The sequence below is a fragment of the Sorex fumeus genome, unplaced genomic scaffold, assembly GCF_029834395.1.
Source record: "Sorex fumeus unplaced genomic scaffold, SorFum_2.1 ptg000014l, whole genome shotgun sequence".
Classification (NCBI taxonomy): Eukaryota; Metazoa; Chordata; class Mammalia; order Eulipotyphla; family Soricidae; genus Sorex; species Sorex fumeus.
The window spans coordinates 37,394,377-37,417,559 of NW_026606071.1; the positions used below are offsets into that span (position 1 = coordinate 37,394,377).

General features: G+C 55.6%; 1 protein-coding gene across 1 annotated transcript in view; it reads right to left on the minus strand.

Moving 5' to 3' along the window:
• The window catches only part of CFAP65 (cilia and flagella associated protein 65), a 42,457-nt gene that overhangs the window by 9,456 nt on the left and 9,818 nt on the right, over positions 1 to 23,183 (minus strand). Inside the window, exons 11-23 of the mRNA XM_056111987.1 lie at positions 21,456 to 21,593; positions 19,148 to 19,393; positions 17,056 to 17,280; positions 13,754 to 13,912; positions 13,513 to 13,663; positions 11,600 to 11,728; positions 8,406 to 8,619; positions 7,785 to 7,913; positions 4,508 to 4,684; positions 3,956 to 4,022; positions 3,679 to 3,789; positions 444 to 635; positions 200 to 358 (exon numbers count right to left, since the gene is read on the minus strand). Coding sequence (XP_055967962.1) covers positions 200 to 358; positions 444 to 635; positions 3,679 to 3,789; positions 3,956 to 4,022; positions 4,508 to 4,684; positions 7,785 to 7,913; positions 8,406 to 8,619; positions 11,600 to 11,728; positions 13,513 to 13,663; positions 13,754 to 13,912; positions 17,056 to 17,280; positions 19,148 to 19,393; positions 21,456 to 21,593 — 2,097 coding nt within the window. The remainder of the gene's footprint in view (positions 1 to 199; positions 359 to 443; positions 636 to 3,678; positions 3,790 to 3,955; positions 4,023 to 4,507; positions 4,685 to 7,784; positions 7,914 to 8,405; positions 8,620 to 11,599; positions 11,729 to 13,512; positions 13,664 to 13,753; positions 13,913 to 17,055; positions 17,281 to 19,147; positions 19,394 to 21,455; positions 21,594 to 23,183) is intronic.

Below are 23,183 nucleotides of genomic sequence, written 5' to 3' on the forward strand. Positions count from 1 at the left end.
GAGGGCATAAGAGGGCAGGATAAGCATCAGGGGGAGAGGGGTTCTGCCTTCTAAGTCTGAGGGCGTCTGTTCTGGGTTGAGGCTTCCCCTCTGTCTCCCTCCCTCCCTCCCTTCTCCTCTCCACGGGGCTCTTGCCCCCCCCGCCCCCCCCCCCCCCCGCACACTGGCCACCCTGGAAACCTCAGTCTCTCCCCCTGACCTGCCCAGGAACCATCATCCTCGAGTACACGCAGCTGTTGTCCCATGATGTGATGTTGTGGAACGGGGCTGTCTCGCCCATAATGTGGGCGTCATAGCCCACCCCGTAGAAGGTGATGATGGCTGAGTTCCAGCCCAGGATGTGGATGGGCACGTTCACCTGGGAAGTCGGGGCAGGGAAGGGAACGGTCAGAGCAAGGCCAGCCACGGCCCCGCGTGCCCCAGGCTCCCAGGCCGACACACACCTGGTAGGTCTTGGCCTCGATGGGTGAGAAGATCCAGAGGATGCGGGCGGTGGTGCCTGGTTTGATCTCCCCTTTGGGGTTGAGGCAGGTGAAGATGGGGTGTCCGAAATTTTTTTCCTGCACCCATGACAGGATGTCGGTCTGGATCTCATATGTCACCGGCACGGAGCCACCATTGTACAACTCGTAAATCTGCAAGGACCAGCAGGGGGCACTTCTACAGCGGCACAGAGCAGAGAGCTAGCAGCGCTGGGGCCACTGTGTGCTCCAGGATGTCCCTCTTACTGCCCCAGGCCTCCCCTAAAGGCCTCCAGTTTCCCTTGTGACCCCATTCTCCAAGACGTATGCAACTGCGTCTGTGGCCTGTAGCACTGTCCTCCCGTTATTCATCGATTTGCTCCAGCGGGCACCAGTAATATCTCCATCGCGAGATTTGTTGTTACTGTCTTTGGTATATCGAATACGCCACGGGGAGCTTGCCAGGCTCTGCTGTGTAGCAGAATACGCTCGGAAGCTTGCCGGGCTCTCTGAGAGGGACGAAGGAATCAAACCCAGGTCGGTCACGTGCAAAGCAAATGCCCTACCTGCTATGCTATCGCTCCACTCATATATATATATTATATTTATATATAATATATTTATATATACATATATAAATTGTTTTGGGTTTGGGGGTCACACCCTGCCGCATTCAGAACTTACCCTGGCTCTGAGCTCATGAATCACTCCTGGTGGTGCTCAGGGGGCCATATGGGGTGCTGGGGATTGAGCCACGGTTGGCTGCATGCTAGGCATATACTATACTATATATATATATACATACATATATATATATATATATATATATATATACTATTGCCTGGCCTGGAATCATTACTTTTCATTTTTATTTTTTATTTTTTTTTCTTTATGGGTCACACCCGACAATGCACAGGGGTTACTCCTGGCTCCTGGCAGTGCTCAGGGGAATGTATGGGATGCTGGGAATCGAACCCGGGTCTGCCGCATGCAAGGCAAATGGCCTACCCGCTGTGCTATTGCTCCAGCCCCCAAACATTACTTTTTTATTTGCTCTCAAGTCACTTTTTTCAAGTTGTGACGGACCATTAAGGCTTAGCATCTCTAGTGTTAGAATTGAGGGGGGCTGTCCCTATCCAGACCTGCATTTTCTAGGCTCTACTTTTCACAGTGAAGTCACACTTCCCATATCTGCCAGTAGAGGCAGCGTGGCTTAAAGACAGCGGTGGGGGTGAGTGGTGGGAGTGGTGGGGGGAGGGGTGGTGGTGAAGGGGTGAGAGAAGGGAGGTGTGAGGGTTTTCCAAAATGTATCCCTAGAGGTTGGGAACCACAGAATGTCCTGGAAGAAGCCAGTGAGTTTGTTCTTTTTCTTTCTTTCTTTCTTTCTTTCTTTCTTTCTTTTTTTTTGCTTTTTGGGTCACACTCAGTGATGCTCAGGGCTTACTTCTGACTCTGCACTGAGGAATTACTCCTGGCAGTGCTCAGGGGACCATATGGGATGCTGGGAATCGAACCCTGAGTCAGTCACGGGCAAGGCAAATGCCCTACCCGCTGTGCTATTGCTCCAGCCCCCCAGTGAGTTTCTGGTCCAAGCCTTCATCAAAGAGATGAGAAAGCAAAAATGAGAGAGAACTAGAGTTCCTCCAGGAAGCACACCTCCCCCAACACACACACACACACACACACACACACACACACACACACACACACACACAGAGTTCTCAGCACCCCCTCCAAAGCTGGCATCCAACCTCTGCCTGGCAACCACCCTCAGTTGTCTCAGGGGAATCCCCAACCTTTTTCAAACCAAACTCTTCATCCTGACACCTGTCCCTCCTACCCCTGGCTTCACCTCCTTTCCTCTTCCCCTACTCCCAAGAGTCCAAACTGGGCTTCCCAACAATTTTCCTCGGTCCCCTTCTCCCCTTTCCCAGATCTCCATGACTGCCGAGAGCCTGAGGAATCTGTCTGCTTCTCTCTGCTTCTCTGACTGCACTGCCCCCCTGCAGACCCGGCCACTGCCAGTGAGTGACAGTGAAAATGTGGCCTCCCTGTAGGAGCCCTCGGTGTCCTGGCTCTGGGTGCGGGTTCTCACGCCCAGGAGCTCTGAGTGTCTGGAAGTTCTCCAGGGGCGGGGGAGTGGGGGAGGTGGGGAGTGGAGGAGGAGGCATGGGGTTCTGACTTTCTTTTTCCCGAGCCCAGGCTTCTACAGGCTTTGGGGTGCCACCCCCCAATCACAGGGGGCTTCTGGCTATAGGGGGCGTAGGGAAGTGGATGGAGCCCGAAGCTATCGGGTCCTGTCTCAGGTCCTTGAAGATCCAAATCCCTGCCTAGAAACACGGGAGACTTGTCGGGCTGCAAATACCAGACCTGTGGCCAGTTTGGGGAACGGCCCCCCCCTCCGGGAGATGTCCCATGTCCCTTTTTCGGCTAAGGGACAAATTCCTTCTGTTGTATCACGACTGTGGGCTGCCGGGAATGGGACCCAGGCTCTGCCCATTAAGTTCTGTTCCTGCCCAGGGAACAGAAAACAGTTTCTCCCAGGGCAGCATTTCCTACCGGGACTGGGACCGCTCAGGAGCACGGGCAAGGGGCCCACAGAGAGAAAACAGAACGTTTGCCTAGGCAGTGCCAGGTGGAGCTTAAGGTTTGACTTCGTGTGTGGGCTGGAGCAATAGCACAGAGGGTAGGGCTTTTGCCTTGCACGTGGCCAACTCGGATTCGATTCCTCCGTCCCTCTCGGAGACCCCGGCAAGCGACCGAGAGTATCCCGCCCGCACAGCAGAGCCTGGCAACCTCCCCGTGGCGTATTTGACATGCCAAAAACAGTAACAACAAGTCTCACAATGGAGACATTACTGGTGCTCGCTCGAGCAAATTGATGAACAACAGGCGGACAGTGCTACAGTGATACTGTGTGTGTGTGTGTGCGCGCGCGCATGTGTGCTGGGCTGTTACCATAAATCCATAAATGGCCCAATGGCCCATAGAGTTGGGAGACCAGGGACCAGCAGGGAAACCAGTTCTGCAGAGGGCAGAGCTCTGAGCACTGGACACCCAGAGCCTCTTCCAGGGGTCTCTCCAAGCCGCCCCATCTTGAGATTACACCTGCAGCCACACCCTTCGGAGTGAGGCATGCCCAGTGGTCAACCCTGTTCAGGGCAGACGCAGGCGCAGACGCACTGAGAACCAACCCGTCAGGGCTGGATTCCCTGACCTGGCGCGGGGGCATTTTCTTGCCGATGGGGACAGGGACGAATTGGTGACTGGTGGTGGGGAAGTGCACGTATGGCTGTTCCGGCTTCACTGTCACGCCGATGAAGTTAAGCTGCAGAGAGAAAGCCCAGGACTCACGTCCTGCCAGGGAATGACGAGTTCATACACCCAGCCCAGGTGGGACCTCAGTTCCCGGAAACGGCAGCAGGGGTGAGGGTGGGGGTGGGGTCCCATTCCCGGTCCTATCCGGTTCATTCAGGGGACTGGGGCGTTCTCACCAGGACCTCCCGGCCATGAGACACCTTGAGGAGCACGGGGAGACGGTCAGTGCCAACGAACAGGTGGCTGGAAGTGGGGAGACAATCCGAGGGTGAGTGACAGGTAGTAGTAGAAGTGAGGGAACCAGTTCAGCTGTGGCTTTTGGCCTCATGCCCGGGAACACCCAGACGCTCTTGAGTGGGGACGGAGCAAGTGGGCAATGGAGCACCCCTCCGGGTGGGAGGGTGAGGGGGTCTTTGCCAGGTGCTGACCACTTCGGGTACCCGGGAATGCAAGGTGGGCTCCTCCGGGGACCCAGGGCAAAACAGGGGGTTCTTCAGGACCCAAAGTACAGGCAGGACAGGCAGAGGGCACCGGTATTTTTTTTATTTTTATTTTTTTGCTTTTTGGGTCACACCTGGCGATGCACAGGGGTTACTCCTGGCTCTGCACTCAGGAATGACTCCTGGCGGTGCTCAGGGGACCATATGGGATGCTGGGAATTGAACCCAGGTCGGCTGCGTGCAAGGCAAATGCCCTACCTGCTGTGCTATCTCTCCAGCCCCAGGCACCTGTATTTTAACTCCACCAGCTGCTCCTGCCCGGGGCCCAGTGTGCCGGCCTTGGGGATGATGGAGAACAGGCGGTTGTCCTGCACCCGCATCTGGTGCAGCTCGGTGCTGCTGAACTCGCCCTGCTCCGCCCACACCTCCAAGTCGATCTGCTGGTCGCTGGGGAAGAGGAAGGCCCTGGAGAAGGGGTGGGGGGGACAGACACCAGAGGCATGGAGACAGCAGTCATGGCTGAGCCAGAGACGCTGGTGCAAGCTGCTACACCCCAGCCACTATGCTTCTCTCCACAAAGCACTGCCTCTTCCCTGAGGAGTTTGGTGGTGGCTTTCTCCAGGAAGCCCTCCTGGAAGCCCACCTCCATAGCTGTCCCAGGAGAGTGGGGCTGACTGGGGCTATATTTTATTATTTATTTATTTTATCTAGGCAGGCAAGGCTTAGCCAGTGACTCTGAGCCAAGCAGAATTTCTTTTTTTTAAATTTTAATTTAATTTTTTTTATTTTTTTATTTTTTCAAGCAGACTTTCTGACCTCTGCAAAGCCCTGTACCTCCCTGGGCTGGAGAAAGGCTCAGGGCTAGGGGGAAGAGCTCCTGGAAATTGGGGGACAGGGCCTCGGGGGACAGTGGTATGAGGGCTGAGAAGGGCAGAAGATTTGCAGGGCAGCGTGGAGGGTTGAGGGAACTGGGGCTTGGACTCCTATCTCCACCCTGTCCCCCGCTCCGGGTTCTTGCTCTCGCTTGCTGGCCAAGCTCACAGACCTCATTTCTTTCTTTTTCTTTCTTTTTGGGAGGGGGAGTGAGGGGAGTTTTGAGGCCATACCCAGCTGTGTTCAGGGCTGACTCCTGTCTCTGTGCTCAGGGATCCCTCTTGGCCAGGCCCCGGGAGAGCAGATGCAGTACTGGGATTTGAACCAGGGCCGGCCGTGTGCAAGGCGAGCGCCTCCCCGCTAGGCTGTCCCTCCAGCCCTCACACTCCCCAAGTCTAACCCGCCTGGGTTGGAATCTTCAGTGTGTTCTGGAGGGGAGCGGCAGAAACAGGCTAAAGCCTTCAAATGCAGCCTTCCAAGAAACTGAAAGGAAGCTAAGGCCTGGGTGGCGGAGGAAGGGAAAGGGTAGGGGGGAGGGGGGGGAAAGTCCCAGCAGGCCAAGTCACCCCAGGGGGAGTCCTGGGCTTGGGGATGGTGCAGGAAGCTTGGGAAGACTGCAGATGTCCTTCAGATGTCCCCTGAGAGATGGGCGCCCCTCTGTGCCCCGAGTCTGGGCTCCCCCATAGGAAGGAGACACATTCTCTGGAGATCCAACTGAGCCAGCAGCAGCCAAAGCCGCCCTCCAGGATACACCCCAGAGCCTGGAGCACTTGGCTCAGGACTCCACAAGAGTCCAGAGAAGGAAGGCTCGGCAGTGCCAGACCTCCTGGGCACCCCTGCCAGGCGCCTCCCTCCGCCCATCACTCACAGACCCTACCCTCCACTCCAGGGAAGAGTGGGGGTGATGTGCAGGGAGGGGGTGGGGTCACCTGCATTCACCCCCTGCGGGGCCGGGGCAGAGGGGGGGGCGGGGGGAGGTGGCACTGCTCAGCCTGGGGCGTCTGAGATCACTGCTGCCCGCCTCACTCTCAGGACTCCTCTCCTGGGCAGGAGCAGAAAGACCAGCCAGCCAGGAACCGGAAGTCAGCGAGTGAAACTGACAGGTGAGGGCGGGGTTCTGAGAAAGGACCTGGAAGACCTCAGGGCATGGCCAGGTATGTTTCTGGGGCAGCAGGTGTGTCCCAAAGCGGGGCGCCCAGCAGGTGGGGCCAAGCTGGGCAGGCCTGTACGTACCCCCTAGATTCCGCTCAGCCTGGCTGGGCTCCAGCAGCACAAAGTACATCCCTGTCCTTCCTCCCCCCTTCCCATCCCAACCCCAGAGCCTGGCATAGACCTGCTCTCCCGCAGTTTCCCGCTGACTGGCGGGTGTAGGCACCCTCCCCCATCCACCCCCTCCTCCCTCCCCCCACCTCCCAACACCCTGTTTGGGGTTTTTTGGGGGGTGGGGTCACACCCAGCAATGCTCAGGGGTTCCTCCTGACTCCGCACTCAGGAATTACTCCTGGCGGTGCTTGAGGACCCAATGGGATGCCGGGGATCGAACCTGGGTCCACCGCCGTGCAAAGCTAAACGCCCTCACCGGTTGCAACACTCTGGACAAAACCGCCATGCTCAGCCTTTGGTGGGCTCCGCACATGGCGGCAGAGCTGTCCTGGCTGAGTCATATGAGCCCCAGGTTCTCAGCTGGGACCAAGTCACACAGCCTGGGGTTCGTTGTGGGAGATGTGGGGAAGCCACATAACAAAACAACAACAACAACAACAGCAAACCCAAGGTTGGGATAGTCCCCTGGGCAAAGCAGTTTAGGTCTTAGAATTTGTAAGGGGAAGGGCGGGAGATGGGATAGAACAGCAGGTAGGGTGCTGACCTTACACAGCAGCCCTGGGTTCGATCCCTCACCTCCCATTGGGTCCCCCAAGACCCTCCAGGAGTGGTTCCTGAGGACAGAGGCAGGAGTGACCCCTGAACATCACCCGGTGTGGCCCCCCAGGTACTCGGCTCTCCCTGCACCCCCTGAAGTGTGATGTGCTCAGTGACCGTCCTTAATGTCTGTGGACTTCAACAAGGGCTGGCGGCTGGGAGCCAGGCTGGGGATCGGCATTGTACCGAACCAATGGCCAGCCTGTGAGTCACTCAGGGCTGCCCAGGAGGCCCTCACGCTTGGACAGTCCATGTGTATGTGTCTCCCTGTGTAGCTGTTGGTCTCATTTTCTGGGACCAACCCCTGCTGGACAACGGATTGGCTTTAGTGTGGGCTGGAGCGATATCACTGCGGGTAGGGCATTTGCCTTGCACGTGGCCGACCCGGGTTTAATTCCTCTGTCCCTCTCGGAGAGCCAGGCAAGCTACTATGGCAGATTTGATATGCCAAAAACAGTAACAAATCTCACAATGGAGATGTTACTGGTGCAGTGCTACAGTGTAATCGCTATAGCTCTGTGGGGTGAGGGGGTGGGGGGTGGGGGGTGGGGGCGACTCATTCATGATCTGCACCTCTAGCAGGCTGACCGCCCCTCCTCAGGGCCTTCTGATGGGGTCTGCAATCTGGTGTCCCATTGAATGATGGCTGGCCCCCCACATCCGTGCCCCACCCCCACCTCCTGCGATCTGCCTCTTCCCAGACCTCAGGCAGCTGGATCTACCCCCAGCCCCCCTGTCTCCCGGCCACCCCTCCCCCCCAAGCCAGCCATACCAGTCCAGGGCTATCAGACCCTTGTTCTTCAAGGCCAGGAGCACCACGGATGGGGGAGCCTCCAGCGGGGCAGCCCCAAAATTGAAGTCCAGCTTCAGAGAGGTGTAGACGGGGGGGATCTGGCTGGTGCTATGGGGAAGGAGACAGAGAGCTGGGGATAGGGGGGCCCTGTGGCTGAGGAGGATGCTCAGGGACACTCCTGATCGGGAGGTGGTGACAAGAGGAATGAGGGGGCCATGGTGGGGACCGGCCTACAGCACAGTCCTCAACTTCATCCCTGGCTTTTTATTTATTTATTTATGTTTTGCTTTTTGGGTCACACCCGGCAATGCACAGGTGTTCCTCCTGGCTCTGCACTCAGGAATTACTCCTTGCGGTACTCAGGGAACCACAGGGGATGTTGGGAATCGAACCCGGGTCGGCCGTGTGCAAGGCAAACGCCCTACCCACTGTGCTATTGCTCCGGCCCCCATCCCTGGCTTTTCTCCAGCGTAGGCGGGAGATTTAGTGATGGTGAGGGGGGTTTATCTAGGAAGCTGCTCCTTGGATGGGCCTCAAGCTGGCCGGGAGGACCCTGCCCTGGGCTGCCCACCCTCCCCCCCCACCGCCAATGAGGCTCACCTGTGCCGGGTGGGCACCCTATAGGTGAGTTCCCAGGGCGTGGGGTCCCGCTCCAGGTAGCTGTTGAGGGTGTCCAGGGAAAAGAGTTGCCATAGCTGCTTGCGGGTGATGCCCTCGGCGCTGCCCAGGGGGCAGATGTCCAGGACAGAGAGGAAGGGGTAGGTGGCCATCAGGGAGACGTGGCACAGGGGCTGCTTCTCCCCCACCGTGTTATCTGAAAGACGGGGGAGGGGGGTTGCGGAGGAGAGAGGGGAGGGGTTTGCCTCCCAACTACCCCAGCACATGCTCAACCTGCACTGATATCTGGTTTGGTTTTTTTTTTGGTTTTTTTTTTTTTTTTTTTTTTGCTTTTTGGGTCACACCCAGCGATGCACAGGGCTTACTCCTGGTTCATGCACTCAGGAATCACTCCTGGCCATGCTTGGGGGACCGTATGGGATGCTGGGAATAGAACCCGGGTCAGGCCGCGTGCAAGGCAAATGCCCTACCCGCTGTGCTATCGCTCCAGCCCCTGCACTGATATCTGGAGCCACCCCTTGCACCTATGGGTGCTGTTGGTATTGGTGTCACACCACATCCCACAGATAGCTCCATCCTGACACAGACCCTCCGGACATGTCCAGGGTTGGGCATTTGTCACTGCTCCCGTGGCGACCAGGGGGTCACCTGAATGCTTGGTTGTGGGGCTCGGATGAGTGTCTGTGGTGGAGGGGGTTGTGGGGGGCTCCATCCTCTATTAGCTGTGGGGCTTGTGTGCGGTCCAATTGCGGTGCTTACTGGGGAGGGGGCCACGCCCCTTCGATTTGGTGCTCACCACCACCACCACCCCGCCATGCATCTTTTTTTTGTTTGTTTGTTTGCTTTTTGGGTCACACCTGGCGATGCTCAGGAGTTCCTTCTGTCTCTGCACTCATGAATTACTCCTGGCGATGCTCGGGGCACCATATGGGGTGCCGGGGATTGAACCTGGGTCAGCTACATGCAGTAAATGCCCTACCCACTATACTATTTCTCCAGCCCTGGCCGTGCATCTTAGGCCCCTGCTCAGCCCCCGTGGGCGGCGCCGGGGATCAAACCCTCGACACCACACATACGAGGCAGCTGCTCTGGGCCACAGCACCATTGCCTGGGGTCACCCCTAATTTTAGCACGTTCTCACTTCCCTGAAGCCCCCAAAGAAACCCAGGGCCAGCCAGGAGGCTGCCTCTCCACCTTCACCCCTTCTACTCCATTCCCACCCAGCCCTGCATTTCTCCTCTCCTCCCTCTGTGGACACTTCTTGTTCATTGAATTCTTTTATTTTTCCCACACCCAGTGGTGCTCAGGGCTGACACCTGGCTCTGTGCTCAGGGATCACTCCTGGTGGGAATCGGGGGGCCATACGGGGTGTCGGGGAATGAGCCCAGGTCTGCCACGTGGAAGATAAGCTCCCCATGGGTGTGTTTCTCCTCTCCTTGCCCAGCAAATGTATAAGCATTTATAATATTAATCATTTTGTATGGGCACAATAAGAGATACACTAAGCTTATAGAATTGCTCTCCTGGGGTCATCTCGATCTCAGACTACAGTGCTCAGGCCCTATTAGTCTTTCCTATCCCTAGCAGGGTCCTAGTCTCGTCGTAACTTTTGGATCATGACAGCATTTGTCATGATCAAGCTCTTAACTTATAGTTAAGAATTGTGGTGCTTTGGGGGCTGGAGTGATAGCACAGTTGGTAGGGTGTTTGCCTTGCATGCGACCCAACCCGGGTTCGATTCCCAGCATCCCATATGTCCCCCAGGCACGACCAGGAGTAATTCCTGAGTGCACGAACCAGGAGTAACCCCTGTGCATTGCTGGGTGTGACCCAAAAAGCAAAAAAAAAAAAAAAAAAAAGAATTGTGGCACTTTGGTCAGGCCTGTCTCGATGCCAGGGTAGCACATAGCTTACCGCTTGCCCTGGTTCCATCCTGTCCCTCGTCGGGACCCTGCTTTTGGGGGCGCTAGGAAGTGAGGGTAACTGAGGCTTAAGTTGAGAAAGCAAATGCCCAGGAATGAATAATATTCGAAGCCAATTACATCCCAAGTTACAGAAGCATTATATTAATTGTCTTCTTGTGTCTATACAAAAGGACATTGCTTGAAAGTAAACTATTCAAAAGACATAAGGAGAGGAGAGAGGCAAGATTAACTTACAATACAATTTCAGTGTCCTAGAAGGATCTGACCTTACAAATTAACAGAGTCTGATTAGGGGGAAAAGATGATCAATTGGTTGGGGAAGAGAGCACAGAGAAGTGGTTACAGATAAACAAAAGAACGGGAGTGACTCAGGAGCACTTTGATGGGTGTGACCCGATAAACCTAAGCTCCTTGTGGCAAGGGAGAAAGGACAAAGCAATGTTATCCTGTAGTCAGGGGACCATATGGGGTGTTGGGAAATGAGCCCAGGTCTGCCACGTGGGAGACAAGCTCCCTCTCTGCTGTGCCATCCCTCCAGACCCACCTTCCCTGAATCCTGCATGTGACTTTCCCGACTCTGTTTCGTGGGGGGAGGCCACGCCTGGCAGTGCTCAGGAGTCACTTCTGGTGGGGCTTGGGGAATCATATGTGGTGTGGGGGAGTGAATCTGGGGCCGCAGCCCATCTGCTGCGCCATCTCTGCTCTCCGACCCTAACTGGCCTTTTTCAGGGGATGTGCCAAGGCCCTGTGGCCCGCTGCTCTTTGTTATCTTCCCTGACGCTCATTATCCTCATTTTACAGAAGAGGAAACAGATGCATTTGCCCAAGGGCTTTCTTTTGCTTATTTGGGTGAGCCACATCTGTTGGTCCTCAGAGGTTACTCCCAGTCCAGTGCTCTGGGGTCCCCCCTAGAGGTGCTCAGGGTGACCATGTGGTAGTGAGGTGAGAACCCGGGGCTCCAGCATGTGACTCCTGCACTCCGGTCCACCAAGCTCTCTCCTCGGCTCTTGGGGGTGCTCTAGGCCCCCTCCCCGCTTATCCAGGGGGCTGGCTAGTGAAAAGCTCCTTTAGAGGGGAGGAGGTTGTGTCTCCGAGCAGATGGGCTTGGCCCCAGACCCCCGGGGGCGGGGGAGAGCAGAGCTCCAACCCTTCCTGTGGCATCCTCTATCCACAGTTCCGGGACCCCCTCCCCCACAGGCCCCCACAGGCCATCCTCACGCGACCCTCGCCCTCTCCAGCACCCAATGGTACCTCTCTGGGACAGGAGGGAGTAGCTGATAGTCCAGGAGTAGTGGCAGCGGAGTTTGGGATGGGCGGACAGGTAGATGACCTCCTGAGACCGGGGCGGCATGCTGCCCTCCGAGGGCGCCATTTGCAGCGCTGTGCGGGGCCAAGGCAGACGAGACCTTAGCAGGGACCTGAGACCTGCCTCTCCTGAGCTAGCCGGGTGCCCACCACCCCTGCAGGGCAGAGTGGACCCCACTTCCTGCTTCTTGGCACCTGCACCACACCTTGAGTACAACCTTCCAGTAAGGAAGTTGCCACTCAGAGGGCGACCCCCACCTCAGTGCCACAGCTGGAACTGGAACGTGGAGGCATCGGGATGCCCCTGGGATCTGAGTCAGGGTTTCTCAGTTACTTTTCATGCCTGTGGTTCCCCACTTCTGCCCTTCCTGTGGGCCCGTTCTACAGGCTGGCCTCCTAGTCTCATGCCCTGCTTCCTTCCTTGTTTACATTATTTTCCACCTGTCACCCTCTTGGGCTATCCTTGAGTTTTCCTTGGGCTAGCCTTGGGTTATCATTGGAACTATCCTTGGACTATCCTTGAGCTATCCTTGGACTATCTTTGGGCTATCCATGGGCTATCCTTGGGCTATACTTGAGTTATCTTTGGGCTATCCTTGGGTTATCACTGGACTATCCTTGGACTATTCTTGGGTTATCCTTGGACTATCCTGGGACTATCCATGGGCTATCCTTGGGCTATCCTTGGACTATCCATGGGCTATCCTTGGACTACCCATGGACGATCCTTGGGCTATCCTTGAGTTATCTTTGGGCTATCCTTGGGTTATCATTGGACTATCCTTGGACTATCCTTGGACTATCCTTGGACTATCCATGGGCTATCCTTGGACTACCCATGGACTATCCTTGGGCTATCCTTGGGTTATCCTTGGACTATCCTGGGACTATCCATGGGCTATCCTTGGGCTATCCTTGGACTATCCATGGGCTATCCTTGGACTACCCATGGACGATCCTTGGGCTATCCTTGAGTTATCTTTGGGCTATCCTTGGGTTATCATTGGACTATCCTTGGACTATCCTTGGACTATCCTTGGACTATCCATGGGCTATCCTTGGACTACCCATGGACTATCCTTGGGCTATCCTTGAGTTATCTTTGGGCTATCCTTGGGTTATCATTGGATTATCCTTGGACTATCCTTGGGCTATCCTTGAGTTATCTTTGGACTATCCATGGGCTATCCTTGGACTATCCTTGAGTTATCATTGGACTATCCTTTGAGTATACTTGGGCTATCCTTGGGCTATCCTTGGGTTATAATTGGACTATCCTTGGGCTACCCTTGTGCTATCCTTGGGCTATCCTTGGGGCTATCCTTGAGTTATCTTTGGGTTATCCTTGGGTTATCATTGGACTATCCTTGGACTATCCATGGGCTATCCTTGGGCTATCCTTGAGTTATCATTGGACTGTCCTTTGAGTATACTTGGGCTATCCTTGGGCTATCCTTGGGCTATCCTTGGGTTATCCTTGGACTATTCTTGGGCTGTTCTTGAGCTATCCTTGGACTATCCTTGGATTACTTGGGCTATCCTTAAACTATCCTTGGGCTATCCTTGGATTATCCCTGAACTATCCTCGGGTTACCTTTGGACTATTCTTGGATTCTCCTTGGGCTATCCTTGGATTATTTTTGGACTATTCTTGGGCTATGCTTGGACTATCTTTGAACTACCCTTAGACTATTCTTGGACTATCCTTGGATTAACATTGGAGTGTCTTTGGAGTATCCCTGGACTTTCCTTGGAATAGCAGTCTGCCCCCTGTTGAGAAGTGCCAGGCTAGTTAACCAGCCCTAACTGAGGCTACTCAGTGCCACCTGCCCTCCCCCAGGCCCGGTGCTGGCGAGTACCCAGGGGCTCCCCAGGGCTGACAGGCGGGCTATTCTGCTCCAGGAACAGGCGGTAGGAAAGGGCGCAGTTGCCTTCGTTCAGAATCACCAGCTCCCGAGACTGCTTGGAGCTTACCAGCAGGTTCCCAAAGTCCAGTTCCTTCTCCTTGGCCTGAGGACCAAAGTCAGCCGGCTTGGGTGGGCAGGGGCGGCCCCACACAGACGCGTCCACCCTACCCCCCTCCAGGGCTCCCCAACTCACAGAGATATTACTGAGGACGCCCACGCCCACCAGCCGGAGCAGGTAGTGGGTGGTGGTGGGGGGCTTGGTCTCCGGGGGCAGGCCGGCTTCCCAGACACACAGTCCTTCTCGGAACAGGTACTTGGTCTGCTCCAGAGGGCTGAAGATCCATGTCAGGGTCTGGGGTCAGAGACAAGAACCAGGTCTGGCCTCCCCCCAGCCCGGCTACTTTGCCACTGACTGTCGCCTCCCTCTGCCTCTCATCTTGTTCGTTCAGGGAAATAAGCAACTCGGTGCTGTCTCAGGAAGCTCAGAGAGGGCCTGCATTTGCCCTGGGTCACACAGTGGGCAGGGGTGGAGGAACGTGGGCTGTGGAGTCTCCTAGACAGTTTCTTGCCCAGCTCTGCCCTGGGCTGGCCTTGGTACGTCAGTGGCTCTCATGTCAACCTGGGTCTCCTCAACCTCTCAGCCAGGCCCTAGCTGGGAAGGGGGTGGGGCATCTGATTTTTGGAAGAATCCCTTGATTTGTTTGTTTTCGTTTGTTTTGCAGAGCTGGGGAGGAACCCAGAGCAGGCAGGGTTCACTGCTGACACATCCCTGTGGCCCCATACGGTGGTTTGTTTTGTTTGCTTGTTTTGTCTATTTGGGAGACATACCCAGCTATGCTCAGGGCTGACAGCTGGCTCTGTACTCAGGGGTCACTCCTGGAGGTGCTTGGGGAACTGTATGGAGTGCCAGGGATTCAATCCGAGTTGGCCACATGCAAGGCAATGCCCTGTCCACTCTCCTGTTTCTCCACCCCACTTATCTGATATTTTTTTTCTTTTGGGGTCATACCCGGCGATGCACAGGGATTACTCCTGGCTTTGCATTCAGGAATTACTCCTGGCGGTGCTCAGGGGACCATATGGGATGCTAGGAATTGAATCCGGGTAGGCCGCATGCAAGGCAAACGCCCTACCCGCTGTGCTATCTCTCCAATCCCTGGTATTTTTTTTAAAGTAGAAAACAAAACTTTATTTGATGTAAACGTCTTAAAAGTTTCAGTATAAAGTAACAAAATCAACAACCTACAAATCGGACTGAACACTTTACTAGTACCGTCGGTTTTTTTCTCCCTGTGATTCGCAGACAACTAGGATCTCTTGTTTTTTTCATTCCAGGATCTTTTTCTGAGACTCAAGTCAGTAATTTGATGATTACCAGGTGCTGGGTATGGTGGTGAGCGTACCTCAAGAAGAGGGTTCAGATTTTTATTTTTTAAAATACTTTCATTTTATTCTCTTTGAATTGTATATTCATCTGCTATTTGTTTTTGGTTGTTTTTTTGGGGGGCAACCACACCCAGTGGTGCTCAGGGCTTACTCCTGGCGGCCTGGCCTCGGGGGGGGGCCATATGTGGTGTACCCCTGGGTCTGTATTGTCTCTCTGGCCCCTACTCTGCTATTTTGGATCCAGCCCAGGCCCCTCTCCAAATAGGGAGGAAAGGGCGGAGGGAAGGAAGGAGGGAAGGAGAAAGGGAAGGGGGAGCTGGGGCCCTCTCCCACCCCGTGGCTGTTGGAGGCCCTTGGGACTCCCTCTTTCATGGGTACCAACCCTTTGGGAGCAACATCCAGCTGCTCCAAGCCTCTCCCTAGGGATCTCACAGCTTTGGGGGACCCAGGGTGGACAGAGGATGTGTCCCTAAACACTGGTACCACCAACTCTGGTGCCAGGTTTGAGGTGGTTTGGGCTCTGGAATGTTGGCTTTGCACATGTGGGGCTTGGGTTCAATCCTCAGATCAGTGGTCTCCTGAGCATGGAAGGAAAGAAGGGAGGAGGGAAGGGAGGAAGGAAGGAAGGGAGGGAGGGAGGGAGAAGGAAGGAAGAAGGAAAGGAGAGAGGGAGGGAGAGGGAAGGAAGGAGGAAGGAAGGAAGGAAGGAAGGAAAGGGAGGGAGGGAGGGAGGAAGGAGGGAGGGATGAAAGAAGGAAGGAAGAAGTAAGGAAGGAAGCAAGCAAGGAAGGAAGGAAGGAAGGCAAGGGAGGGAGGGAGAAGGAAGGAAGAAGGAAAGGAGAGAGGGAGGGAGAGGGAAGGAAGGAGGAAGGAAGGAAGGAAGGAAGGAAAGGGAGGGAGGGAGGAAGGAGGGAGGGATGAAAGAAGGAAGGAAGAAGTAAGGAAGGAAGCAAGGAAGGAAGGAAGGAAGGCAAGGGAGGGAGGGAGGGAGGGAGGAAGGAGGGAGGGATGAAAGAAGGAAGGAAGAAGTAAGGAAGGAAGCAAGGAAGGAAGGAAGGAAGGCAAGGGAGGGAGGGAGGGAGGGAGGAAGGAGGGAGGGATGAAAGAAGGAAGGAAGAAGTAAGGAAGGAAGCAAGCAAGGAAGGAAGGAAGGAAGGCAAGGGAGGGAGGGAGGGAGGGAGGGAGGAAGGAGGGAGGGATGAAAGAAGGAAGGAAGAAGTAAGGAAGGAAGCAAGCAAGGAAGGAAGGAAGGAAAGGAGGGAGGGAGGGAGAAGGAAGGAAGAAGGAAAGGAGAGAGGGAGGGAGAGGGAAGGAAGGAGGGAGGGAGGGAGGGAGAGAGGAAGAAGGAAAGAAGGAAGGAAGGAAGGCAGGCAAGGGAGGGAGGGAGGGAGGAAGGAGGGAGGGATGAAGGAAGGAAGGAAAAGGAAGGAAGGAAGGAGGAAGGAAGGAAGGAGGAAGGAAGGAAGGAGGAAGGAAGGAAGGAAGGAAGGAAGGGAGGGAGGGAGGGAGGGAGAGAAGGAAGGAGGGACAGAAGGAAGGTCAGGGAGGACAGGAAGAGAGGGAGGAAAGAAGTAAGTAAGGAAGGAAGGAGTAAGGAAAGGAGGGAGGGAAGGAGGGAGGGAGGAAGAAGGATGGAGGGATGATGGAGGGAAGAAGGACAGGGAGGAAGGAAGGAAGGAAGGAAGGAGGGAGGGAGGGAAGGAAGGAGGGAGGAAGGGAAGAAGGGAGGAAGGAAGGAGGAGGGAGGGAGGACGGAGGGACAGAAGGAAGGTCAGGGAGGACAGGAAGAGAGGGAGGATAGAAGGAAGGAAGGAAGGAAGGAGTAAGGAAAGGAGGGAGGGAGTGAAGGAGGGAGGGAGAGGGAAGGAGGGAGGGAGGAAGGAAGAAGGATGGAGGGACGATGGAGGGAAGAAGGACAGGGAGGAAGGAAGGAAGGGAGGAAGGAGGGAGGGAAGGAAGGAGGGAGGAAGGGAAGAAGGGAGGAAGGAGGAGGGAGGGAGGATGGAGGGACAGAAGCAAGGTCAGGGAGGACAGGAGGACAGAGAGGAAGGGAGGAAGGGAAGGGGGACTGGGGCCCTCTCCCACCCGTGGCCCCTGGAGGCCCCTCACCAGTCTCTCGTTGGGTTGGATGACGCCCCTAGAGGGCTGCACTTCCAGCATCTTCCGGTGCTGCTGGGACACCCTCCACTCGAACTCCAGGGGCAGGCGCGAGGGGTTGCGCAGGGTGAAGGGGCTGGTGGAGGAGTTGCCCACCCAGGTGGGCCGGAAGTAGATGGCCTGGGAGGTGTCCAGCTGCAGCTGCTGCGGCTCCTCCCGGCTCTGCAGCGTCACCTCCTGCAGCCAGAAGGGGGCGCCAGTGCCTCTGTCAGCCCACAGACCAGGACCCCCTTATCAGAGCTCCTGGAAGCCACAGTGGGTAACATTGGGTTGTCCTTGCTCGTCCCGCAGGGAGCTTAGGTTTATTGAGTTACTCTTACAACAGTGCCCCTGAAGCACACCCAGTTCCATCAGGTACTCCTAATCCTACACTGCTTTTCTCTTTCCTTTCTGTCCTTTGCATAGTTTAATCATGGCTTTTTGTATAGACACAGGAAGACAGTTGATGCTATGCTTTTGTAACATGGGAGTTAATTGACTCCGAATGATATTTACTCCTGGGCATCTGTCATATTTACCTGACTTAAGCCTCAGTTGCCCTTCCTAACTTCCTAACACCCTCATAAGGAGGGTCCCAGCAAGGAACAAGGATGGAGCAAGGGCAAGCTGGTAAGCTACCCTGGCATCAGAAAGGGACCAGCTAAGTGTGCCATAAGACGTATAATAAGTTAAGAGCAGAGCCGTGGAACAAACTCTGTCATGACCCAAAAAAGAAGTAATTGCATAAGGACCCTGCTGGCGTTAAGAAAGATTAACCTGGCTTGAGGACTGTGGTCTGGAATGTACAGCGAGATGTCCCCAGGAAGAGCCAACCTTTAAGCTTAATATGTCTCTTACTGTGTTCATACAAAATGACTAGCAATATTATTAAGAAGTAAATTTACTGTGATTGTTTAAAAGAATTACTTGGTGAGGAAAGGAGAAAGCAATATGCCCTAGATGGAATCCGCCCTTGAGCGGATCTCCTAGTAATCTAGAGTGCTGGACGCTCAGATCAAATCTTGCTCCTAGAAGAACTTCCCCTGAGGGAGGGGCTTTACATCTGTTTGTTGTTATGACACTGCTCAACTCCACCTATGTGTACCCCACCCTTCATGATTTCTATATAACTATTCTGTAATGGCTGGAGCAATAGCACAGCGGTAGGGCGTCTGCCTTGCACGCAGCCAACATGGCCGACCCGAGTTCGATTCCTCCGCCCCTCTCGGAGAGCCCGGTAAGCTACCGAGAGTATTGGATATGCCAGACACAGTAACAACAAAGTCTCCAATGGAGATGTTACTGGGCCCGCTCGAGCAAATCAATGATCAACGGGAGGGCCTTTCTTTCTTTCTTTCTTATTCTGTAATGGGAAGAGATAAGACCAGGCTAGGAACTAGGTTGGGGAAAAGAGAGAAATAAATGGCCCCTGATGACCAACCAGCCTCAGGGCCCTATTCCTCTGTTCCCCTATACCCCCATCCTTTGTCTGTCCATCACTGTGGACCGGCCAGGGAAACAGTTCTTGTCCATCGGTCTTATGGTCTCATGCCCTGCACTCAGGCTTTTTTTCCTTTCTTTCTTTTTTTTTTTTGCTTTTTGGGTCACAGGGGTTCCTCCTGGCTCTGCACTCAGGAATTACTCCTGGCGGTGCTCAGGGGACCATATGGGATGCTGGGAATCGAACCTGGGTCAGCCTCATGCAAGGCAAACACCCTACCCACTGTGCTATTGCTCCAGCCCACTCACACCTTTTTGAAACTCATGGGCCACGCTGGCCCAAGGCCCTGCGCTCACGGCCTGTGCAGCCTTGTGACTGATGCAGGAGAAGGTTCAAGGAAAGGATCCAGGAACCGCAAGGGGGCAAAGCTCACTGAGTTGCTACCAGCAGCACATAGAAACTCCTGCCTTAGAGATCCCACCTCTCCCTCCTGGGGCGCACAGCAGAGGTCCCTGAGGCCACTCTGGAGGCACAACACCTCGGTTCTGAGGCCAGTACCCAGACGCAGTTTTGGCCAAGGACAGCCCGTCGCCAAGACCCCGCCCCCCAAAGGCTGGCGCCTACCTTGAGATACTCGGGGTAGAAATTGAACTGCAGGAAGATCTCGTGAGGCGTCCAGGCCTGGCCCTTGGGGTACGTGCAGATGAGAAAGATCTGGTGGGCCCCTGCGGCCACCAGGCCCGAGCTGGGCCGCAGGGAGATGTGGGAGCTGCTTTGGGGCGCGAGACTGAAGGTGAGCAGCAGGGAGCCTGTGTTGGCTAGAAGCAGGCTCCTGTAGGAGGGTTCCCCTGGGGACACGGCCGGAAAGAGCTGGGGTGCGAGACGAGAGGGGCCACGCTCAGCACATGTGCATGCATAAAACACACACACATGTGCACATACACTCACACACTACACATATGCACACATACACAAAAGACACACACGTGCACTCACACACACTGCACATAGGCACACATGTACAAAACATGCACAGACACGTGGCATGCATGCAAACATACATGCACACAAGCATGCACACACAAGCACAAACTACTCATACATGCGCACAGAAACACACACACTCACTCTGGGGACCACCCTGTCACTCTCCTCTGGGAGCAGGGAATGAAGGAGGGTATGGCCTGTCACCCCCCAAAATGCTTCTGCTGGGATCGGAGTGACAGAAGAGCGGGGCAGGCATTTGCCTTGCAAACAGCCGACCCAGGTTCAATCCCTGGCACCTTCTCTGGTCCCCCGAGCTCCGCCAGGCGTGATCCCTGAGCACAGAGCCAGGACTAAGCCCTGAGCATTGGCTGGGTGTGGCCCCCAAACCAACAACAACCCCAAATAAAACAAGATGCTTCTGCTGCAGAGACCCCCGAGCTGGGAGACGGGGTGGCCCGAGCATCCTGGAGGTGAGCTGTCATTCTTTCCTTCCCAGGGGCCCCCGGGCCAGCCTCGGGAGGACCCACTCTCTGGGTCTGCGCCAGGAGCTCCGTCAGAAGCTCCGGGCAAGCAGCCCCCTCTACGAGCTGGCACTTAGGGAGGTGACTGAGGGGAGCCCCCTTTGAGAAGGGAGCAGCCCCCACATGCTCGCTCTCAAAACACTCCTTTGGCATCTCGGCCCAGCACCCAGCAGGCCCCCGGCCCCAGCCCCCTCCTCTGGGGCAGCCAGACGCGCCACAAGGCTCTGCCGGCGAGCCGGGGCGGGCACCACATGGCAGAGGCCAGGAGCATGGCTGAGAAAATGGGCTGGGGTGGAGAGAACCTGGGCAGTGTGTGTGTGTGTGTGTGTGTGTGTGTCTGTGTCTGTGTCTGTGACTAAGTGTCTTTGTCTCTGTGTGTGTCTGTGTATCTTTGTCTCTGGTGTGTCTGTGTGTGTATGTGTGTGTGCCTCTGTGCGTGTATGTCTGTGTGTGTTCGTGTGTGTTTTGTGTGTCTGTGTATTTATCTATGTGTGTCTGTGTGTATGTATGTAGCCTGTGTTTGTGTACGTGTCTGTATATATATATGTGTGTGTCTCTGTATGTTTATGTCTGTGTGTGTCTGTGTGTCTATGTGTGTCTGTGTGTTTGTATATATGTCTGTTTTTGTCTGCATATGTCTGTGTATCTGTGTGACTGCGTATATGTCTGTGTGTCTCTGCATGTGTCTCTGTGTGTGTGTCTGTCTGTATGTCTGTGTCTGTGTGTATCTGTGTATATCTGTGTGTCTGTGTGTGTCTGTGTGTCTGTCTGTGTATGTCTGTGTGTGTAAGTCTGTGTGTGTGTCTGTGTCTCTGTGTATCTGTGTATATCTGTGTGTCTCTGTGTCTTTCTGTGTGTCTGTATGCATATCTGTGTGTGTTGGGGGTCTTCAGGAAGTGGCACCCTTGAACTGAACTCAGGTGTGGGAGGTTTTGGGGCTGGGAGGGCACAGTTGAGGTGGCTCCTTCACAAAACACAAAAACGGAAAGGGCCAACGGTGGGGACAGCGGGAGGGTGCTCGCCTTATCTGCACCCTAGCCGGGATTGGTCCCTGGCACCCACATGGTCCCTTGAGCCCCCTAGGAGTGATCCCTGAGCACTGCTGGTATGGCCGCACCCCCCAAACCTAAGTGGCCTCCTTTTCCAGGGACACGAGGCTTGCAAAGATGAGCAAGGGAAGCCGGAAGCGGCTTCCGTGAAGGAACCAGCGCTTGGCGGGAGTCTGGGCTTCTGTGGGCCTCCCCTCAGCCGGGGACTTGGGACTCCCGGAGGCGGGGCCACCCCTGGCAGCAGCTCTGTGCCCGCCAAGACACGCTCACGCTGTGGGAGGAACACACGCAGGAAGACCCCGGCAAGTCCTGTGGATGGAGCCCCCGGGGCCCAGCCTCCCTGTCCCTGGCCCTCAGCTGTGGGAGCACACTCACCTTGGGGGCGTCCAGGGAGTACTGGGGGATGTGGTGCTCCGTGGCCGCGGGGTAGCTGTGGCCTTGGGCCTGCACCTTCAGGCACCAGGATGGGCACACGGTACAGTCCTTTTCGATATTGTGGTATCTCAGGAGTACCTGGGTGGGGGATGGATGGCCGTGGGGGGCGGCAAGCTCAGAGTCTCACCCTGCCAGGCACCCCAGCTGCCGACCTCAACTGAGGGAGTCCACCCCCAACACCGCCCCATGGGTGACAGGAGGGAGGGGCCCCCAAGGAACACAGCATAGAGTGGGTCAGAAAACAGCCTCTTCCATACTGAGCACTGAGCGAGGAGCCCTTGCCCCAGAACAGGGCAGTACCCCAGAGAAATAGGGTGAACTGCTGGCCCCACGAGCCACACTGGCAAAGTAAGACACGCGTAGTCTCACTTTTTTTTTCTTTTTGGGTCATACCCAGCAATGCTCAAGGCTGACTCTTGGCTCTGCACCCAGGAACTACTGCTGACGGTGCAAGGCAAATGCCCTCCCCGCTGTACTGTCACTCTGGCCCCTCACTTTGAATGAGGACGAGGACTCTCATTTCCACAGCACCTTCTATTCAGCCCCAGGGAGCCCCAAAGCTGGTCGCTTCAGCTGTCCAACCTGACCAGAAGGTCTCCTGGTGAGACCAGCCACACTGCAGGGGCTCAGTGGTCACAAGTGACTGGTGGCTAAGGGGATATCATGACAGCCCAGGGCCAGGACCTGGACTCTGACAATCTGGTCACTATGTGGCCTCTGCCTTCTAGAACCTCGGACTCCCGACTCTGCTCAGAGGTAAGAACAGAGGCAAAGTCAGCTCAGAGGGTCGGTAGCAGGCCCGGAGCCATAGTCCAGCAGGGAGGGGGCCTGCCTTGCCCGTGGCCCACCTAGGTTCGTTCACCGGGATCCCATTTGGTCCCTTGTGCACCACCAGGAGTGATTCCTGCTGGCAGGACAAAAAGCAGGGGTGGGGGGTGGAGGGGCGGGGTAAGCAAACAAACCCAAACAGATTTGGTTTTGCCTCTGAGGAAGTTGCCTGGAGTGCCAAAGCTGGGAAGAGGCTCTGACCCCCACCTACTGCGAGCCCCCTGCTCATCCCCCCACCCCCTGAGTTCTAGGAGAGCACAGCAGAGCAAGGGGGGCTCAGAAGGAAGGGAGCAGGGTCTCACTGGGGCCTGTATCTGAGTTCCCTGCCCAAGGGATGTTACGGTAAGAGGCCGCTTCTGACCCTCCTAATTCTCCAGGCCCCGACTCCGGCCCTGGCCTGTTCCTGCCCATGATGGTGCTGTAATTCCTGTGCCCACAGTGGTGGGGACTGAACCCAGGGCTCACACATGGGGCACGGCTCTGCCCCTGAGCTCCGTCATGGCCCCCCATTGTCCCCCTCCCCAGCTCTTTGATTTGGTTTCTTTTAAATTTTTTTCTTTCTGAGTCATACCCAGCGATGTTCAGGGGTTACTCCTGGCTTTGCCCTCAGGAATTACTCCTGGCGTTGCTCGGGGGACCCTATGGGATGCTGGGAATCGAACCCGGGCCTGCCTCGTGCAAGGCAAATGCCCTACCCGGTGTACTACAGCTCCAATCCCAAATGAGTTGGTTTCTTCTTGTTTGTTTTTTGTTTGGGGACCACATCCTGGTGTTCAGGGATCACTCCTGGTGCTCCCCACGGGACCCCATCGGGTGCCAGGGTTTAAGCTGGAATCAGTT